The sequence below is a fragment of the Odontomachus brunneus genome, unplaced genomic scaffold (genome assembly GCF_010583005.1).
Source record: "Odontomachus brunneus isolate Ranch 3 - 2012 unplaced genomic scaffold, Obru_v1 Obru_scaffold_151, whole genome shotgun sequence".
In the NCBI taxonomy this organism is placed as follows: Eukaryota; Metazoa; Arthropoda; class Insecta; order Hymenoptera; family Formicidae; genus Odontomachus; species Odontomachus brunneus.
This window is the reverse complement of record NW_022639601.1, coordinates 479,972-487,191: the sequence shown is the minus strand read 5'-3', so window position 1 is coordinate 487,191 and position 7,220 is coordinate 479,972. Positions and strand designations below refer to the sequence as shown.

Below are 7,220 nucleotides of genomic sequence, written 5' to 3'. Positions count from 1 at the left end.
ACCTGTTTTACGTCCCCACAAAATGCCCGGAGGAGAGTGTGAGACATCCTATATATGATTATAAGTAATATTTATGTTTCTGTATATATTTTTCAACATTATTGGTTTGTATAATACGTATAATTTTGAATTTTTCAGATGAAATGTTTATATTTTTATGTCATAATTTTATGAAATGATATGCAAAGGATGAAACAGAAGACCAAATATATACATTGTTTCATAAAATTATAAGGACAAAAATATAATCGTTTTATTTTATCTGAAAAATTCAAAATTATTTATCGCACAACTCAATTATAGTATATTTATGTAATATATTTATTTTATAGTACAGATATATAATATATTGATAAATCGGCCGAAATATAGAACATTGATTTAGTCATTGCATTAATGCTGAAACTAAATTTTTTGTTGAACAGAGGCGAGAGATTTGTGTTCGGGCATCATTATCTGAGACCTCACGAGACATATCACGAACCGACGCGGAAGTTCTACGTGAACGAAGTTGTGTGCGCTCCGTTGTACGAGGCTGTCCCTTGCGATCTCGTGGCCGAGCGTTGCTGGGTACTCGATCCTCACACTTTCTGCAAAGGTGCGCACTACTGGCTCTATTCAGTCGTTTACGATGTCATCGATTATCGCTTTGTTATCTGACGAACATTAACTTCACTCTCCTAACGTCTCTTTCGACTTCAGGTCGCCCGGTCGGTTCTACTGCTGAACATACATACGTGTGTGAATATCGTGTTGATCGTGCTGCGCGACTCTTCACGAAAGTGTCTCGAGCCAGGCATCAAGTATGCACAAAACCATACGCATTCGAAACCTTCCCACAGCGTATAAAACATTATCGTACTTACTTGGTAAGTGTTTTTTTAATAAAAGATCTTTTATTTCTAAAAGATTACTAAATTTTAAAAAATTCCTCCTAAACACTTTGTTTATATTTTATTATATATTGTTCACAGAGTTGTAAAAATATTAATTGTTTCTTAATTTAATAGTTTATGTCAACAAATATGTTTTAATTCAACTAATTGACGATTGATCCAAACAAAATCAACCGAAAAGTATTTAATTAATAATTGATTTCAACGAATTCAATCAAGCACCGTTTAATTGAAGACTTATTTGAGCAAAAGAAATAAAAAATCATTTAATTAACAATTAAACTTAGCAAATTTAATCAAAGGCTGTTTGTTTGAGGATTAAACTTAGCAAATTAAATTAAATACTGTTTAATTTACGATTGATACGAGCAAATTCAATCAATTACTCAAAGTTACAATTGGTTTGAATAATATTTATTCTCAGAGCATCGTGGAAAATGCTGATGATTGAGTAGACCTGCTTTGAAAAGAGCAATGAGCGTATTAATCGTCATCAAATCTTCGATACAATCTTCGATTGAATCGACTGAATTTGCTCATATTAATCGCTAATTAAACACCTTTTAATTAAATATGCTAAATTTAATCGTCAATTAAGCGACTTTTAATTAAATTTGCTAAGTTTAGTTATTAATTGAATGATCTTTAATTCCCTTTGCTTGTATCAATTGTCAATCGAACAGTTTTCGATTGAATTTGTTGAGACTAATTGTCGATTAAACGGTCTTCAATTAAATTGGCTCATATTAATCGTCAATTAAACACGATAACTAATTAAACAAATAATTAATTACTCGCAACCCTGATTGTTTATAGCCTCACAGCCTCGAAGGAATTCAACTTGGCAAAAAGTTCTTCTTGTCGAAAGACAAGAAGAAGAATAATAACAATCACGAGGTAGACGGGAATCAGAAAATGGAATCCGGTGACAACACGAAGGCGCCCAACAAAGAGCCCAAATGCGCCAGTGGTACCAGGACCAGACGAAGATCGGGTGGCGATATCTTGACGATCGCAACATCCACAACGTCATATATTCAGGTAATAATCACACGTGGCAATCGCATTGTGATTTTCACAAGTGTCGTTTTTAATGATTTATTCAATTTTAATCTAATTTTCAGAGGGAAGATCAGAAGAAGCGACTAAACAGTATCCTCCTACATCTACTGCAAAAAATGCCGAATAAAAAAGACCCGTTGGATTTGTCTTTCCTTTTAGAAAGAAATAGACGAAACCGAAAAAGACCCGGCGGGCTCAATCCGTGACAATGGGTAATATCGCAACGATAATACCGGTACTGTATATGAGCTAGACGACCTTCTGCTAACATCAATCTCAGTCAGAATAATTTAAGCTAAGTTAGATATAAGGTTAATCCGTTCTAAACTCGGTTCTGCTATAGGTCAAGGTCATTGTATATCCTTCTCCCTTAACGAGGAAAGCATCAGAGAAATGAGGAAAGTGTGTGACTCCTCTTCGTATAACCCGTCCATTGATATAATTTATATCAATATCGTAGAGAGTCGAGAGTAAAATATTCGTTATCAGAACAATTATCAGTCGGTATTTTTCTTATGATTTCTTTTATATCCTCTTTTTTTCCTTTTATAGATCAGGCTAAGTATTATCTATTCGATTTGCTTCCGAATAGGTTTTTTGTTATCTATAACGAGTCTTGACTCACGATATTCAGTCAATCACGTTACGAGTAACTTATGAGTACTCAGAATTCAGTGTACCATGTTAATTTCACTCCAGTTAGAGGGTATTTAGCGAAGGAGAGCTAGTTAATCGTTTCTCCCAACAGCAAATAATGAGCTATTACGTTATTAATATAATTATGACTCACGTACTCTTGTATAGAATCGTTTGTATAGCTTTTTTTCATAGTTATTATTTCATAGTAATGATTATAGCTGAATGTACAAATTACAAAGTTACAATTACAAGTTATACGGGATAAAACTCCTAAAATGGGATAAACGTTATATCCAGTGTGAGATGTAGAAAATATCGGTATAAATAACGCGCGTGCGCGCGCGCGCGCGTATATGCGTGTGTGTATGAGTGATTGATGCTTTACTGCACAGAAGTAATATTATATTTTTCATAATCCCGGTGTGTGTTATTCAAATCAAATGTAACATATAACTTTCTCCAGTTTACGGAAGAATCTTTACGCGAATGTATATTTAATTTATTGATATATATTGAATTATTGTAGTCGAACGCGACTGGACGGCGGTCGCAGTGATTCCAATATTGTATATATGTACTCGCTGCGCTCCATATTTATTATTGCATTACACAGTATGGTAGATACATCTTATGATATATAAATATCTTTAATATACGCCTTACTTCTTTCATTCTTCTTTTTGTTCGTATGAGACTATCCTATAAAGTAGACTTTACTTTTATGAAAATTTTCTCATAGTATTATGTTTCCATTGACGTAAGACTAAAACGCACATATATGTAAATAATATATTATTTTAATATAATATATTAATGTATATATTATATTATTATACATATATGTTTATATATATATATATATACCTATATATATTTATATGCATATTAGAAGTAGTGCAGTAACACGCTTTTGTGTATATTGAGCGCACGAAATTAATACGAGAGCTATTTATTTTATTTAAATAACAATCCTCAATTCTTTTCAGGAAATTAAATTGTAATAGGCGTATATAAGAGCTCAACACGCAAATTCCATACAAAGTGCGTAACTAACGAAGAATAGAAACTATAAGAAACAGAATAAAACATGATATGAGATGTTACAAAAGTTTCGGTCTTATTTTTGGACGCTTCTCAATGCAAAGTAAATACCGTTACATAATCGATATGATGCAATCGTCAATAGTTTACGGAAAAAAAGTAGTAGAGTTGTGTAAAAAAGCGAATAGATCTAATAAAACGGAAACATTTTGTTGACATTGCATCGGGTTTTGCTTCATATTATGACCGATAATTTTTTCTTTGTTTTACGCATTTAGAACTTGCGTTCGCTTCTTAGGCCTATCGCAATCTTATTTCTCTGATTGTATATTATACCATATCAAGTATAAGAGCTTTATTTATAATTTTTCTTCTAATTTTTTTTCTTTTGGCAACAAGCGCTTGCGCATTTCTATTCGATGTATCTCTATGTAATATCATCAAAATATTTATTATATTGTGTAATCCAAAAATAAAAGAAATAGGAAAGGTAAGGAGAATACTAAACTTCGAAGCTGGCCTTCTAACGTAAGCTGACGTAATATAGGAGAAAGAGAGAAACACGCGGTGTGTGTGAGCTGTTTTTAAATTAGATTCAAAGCGTTATTACCGACCCGAGTTCGCATTCGTTGGTTTTCGGAGAAGCGTATATCGAGAAGAGGACGACATTGGACACGCGGAACGATATCGTCGCGCATCTTTTCCATGACACGAAAGAAGAGGCGGGGGGAGAAGCAGGAGGAAGTTGCATCATTTTTCCATTCGATTATATCGATGCGATTATCGTCCGTTTAAGAATAACGTAAGGAATGCAACGTATATTTGTATCATATTGATATCGAAGACAACGACGGCAATAATTGAGAGGATATATTAGTTTATTCTAAAATATATAGTTGCGATCTTACACGGCGTCTATATATCATTATTACGCACGAGTGTATATTCTGTGCGAGGTGTTTTCCAGCTACTCAAAATTATTATTTTACTAATCGTACATTCTTTCTGCTTTTCTTTCCTTTCTTAACGCATTCGAACGCTGTACTACACGACGTATTTTTTTTTTTGTAATAATATCCGAATGAGTCGCGCGATGCCAGATGGATGCGGAACCTCTTTTCTTTTCTCTTCTTCTCGATTTCATGCGATAACGACATTAACAAAGTTACGGTGATATGTGTAACATCGAGTTTTAACCAAACGCAGCTTCGTCGAAAGCTTATTGTGCGACTGCACACTACGACACAAATTATATTACTGAACGTGTTTCGTACAATATTAAGCAGACATTATTATATCACGCAGCTTATAATTTTGCCGGGCTTCCGCTCAGTATAACGTGTCATCACTCGATCATGTATTAATTTTATCGATTCACATGTTATCGGCTAAGAGCGATAAGGTCGATCGAGATATATAATGTATCGCGCGCAATAAAAGGATCATTGTATTTTCGTACTTGAAGATCGGTAAGGTGCGATTATTTCTTTCACGTCTAGGATATATCTTTCGTTTTATATGTTTACTAAATCACTCTGATCGTGAGAAAAAGCGCGGCTACTCTACTCTCATATCAAGCGATTTCGTGCACTTGATTTCAATGCACAATTTGAACTCTTCTCTTTTTTTTCGAGTAGCAACATTAGGACGCGGCTCCAACGGTCCGATGAGAGAACTTATAACATCTGAAAATTAATCAAAAACAAGTTCTCTCACCGAATAATCGGCTGCGTTCCAAACTATAACTCGAAAGAAAAAAAGTGATTCAACCGTATTGGAATTAAGTTTGCACACCTCCATTAAGCGACATTTTTTTCTTTTTCTCCCTTTCATTTTTTCTTTAAATTGTCGTACACGTATATTAGTACGACACGAGATGCATTAATGACATTTTTCCTTTGTTTTCCTCTTTTTTTGATCAATCGATCATTCATAACAGTAGCTGTGTAATAACTTGCCTCTTGAGTTCGCTTACATATAATTAACACACTATTATAACATTTAGATATAATCAAAAGACACGAGAGAGAGAGAGAGAGAAAGAGAGAAAGAAAGAAAGAAAACGAATTATTGTTGCGACGACAGGCTTTCAGCTACCTATGTAGTGCATGTACAGACCATTGTATTGTACTCTGATGAACACAAATACACGTGAAGTTTCCTTATATTACATAGTCTGCCACGCGTATTATTGCTTAACGATCTGTCGACCTTCCTCTTTGAAGGCGCCGTAGTATAGGGTATGCGCGCGATGGATCTCGATCTAAATGTACACAAGACTGAGAATCGCCGCCTCTATACACAGAATAAACAATCCTAGCATATTATTGTTACGCACCCATGAACACGCACGCACATATGCACGCACATACGTATTACGCGAGAGAGTATGGTTGTAAAATACAGGTGAAAGCCAAAATAAATAGAAGAAACTTTTTATTTTTATGAATAAGTTTGTACATTTTTGTCAACAATTAAGTTTATAGATTATATACTGATTTTTTTTGTTTCCGTCATATAGAAAAGGATCGACTACGAATGATCGTATTACCCAGTGTGACCCACGAATACGTTGGTAGTAGCAGAAAGATTGCAACATTCTTTCCTCGATGAGTCTTAGAACGCATCTGACGTTCTTCAACAAGAAAATTGATCTTACGAGAATGATTGGACAATAAATTCTTCTATTGTACATACAGAGGCGTTACGAAACTCATTGCGGAGAAAGCAAGAAAAAGAATAATTGCAAGCCTTCTGCCACTGACTAAACATCGTGCGGCTCTGTTTTCTTCGCTTATGGTAACACACAGAGGTACTAATTAATATACACTACGTGTAGGTTAAATAGAACTTCTAATTATTTCTTAAAAAATAACTTGCTTCTCCCTCCTTGCCCTCTCTCTCACACATTCACACATACACGCCTTTCTTCTCCGTTCCTCTCATTTTCTAAATGTTATCTCATTACTTTTCTCGCCCTATAACTCTGTGTATCGTTATTTAATCGTTAAATTATTTTCGAATTCACATAGAAGTACATGTAGCTCGCAACATCACACATTGTACAATACGTTCTCTAAACTAATGTGACAATCATTCCGCGAACGTAACATAGAAAAGGGAGGATCTCCTCCGCAAGTGAGTGAAGCAGCGAAACGCGACGAGACAGATTGTCCACTTTGCTCGTGAGATTTCTCTTGGGCGTTCATCACTTTCAATCAGCACAATCGATTAAAAGGGCGATACACGACATATTATTAATTGTACAATCTTCGTGAATCCACGTGTAAATTGCGAGCGATTAAAATCGTACTATTAAGGATCGACTGTTCCAACCTCTTGGTAAACTATCTAACAGTTAAACCATGTGTCTGTTCGTCTAATTTAAAGAAAAAACAGAGACAAACATGTGATTTAACTATCAGATAGGTTGCCAAAAAGTTGGAACAATCGACCCTAATATTCTCAGAATCAATGATGATGAAATATATATATATCGCATATAAATATATATATATATATATATGTGTGTGTGTGTGTATACACACATATATATATATATATATATATATATATATATAT

General features: G+C 34.3%; 1 protein-coding gene across 1 annotated transcript; it reads left to right on the top strand.

Moving 5' to 3' along the window:
• Positions 1–381: 381 nt before the first annotated feature.
• On the top strand, positions 382–5,805 carry LOC116850665 (histone-lysine N-methyltransferase ash1-like). The gene is made up of 4 exons (XM_032829203.1): positions 382–598; positions 703–869; positions 1,713–1,937; positions 2,021–5,805. Exons 1-4 carry the CDS (start codon positions 397–399, stop codon positions 2,162–2,164), a joined length of 738 nt encoding a protein of 245 aa, XP_032685094.1. The 5' UTR covers positions 382–396; the 3' UTR covers positions 2,165–5,805.
• Positions 5,806–7,220: the final 1,415 nt, after the last annotated feature.

What these genes read in the sequence shown, in the direction of transcription:
- LOC116850665 (XM_032829203.1), top strand. Translation starts at nt 397, where the DNA reads ATGCTGAAACTAAATTTTTTGTTGAACAGAGGCGAGAGATTTGTGTTC. An exon ending in TCCTCACACTTTCTGCAAAG is followed by an intron (nt 599 to 702) that starts GTGCGCACTACT and finishes TTTCGACTTCAG; the next exon opens with GTCGCCCGGTCGGTTCTACT. An exon ending in CCACAACGTCATATATTCAG is followed by an intron (nt 1,938 to 2,020) that starts GTAATAATCACA and finishes TCTAATTTTCAG; the next exon opens with AGGGAAGATCAGAAGAAGCG.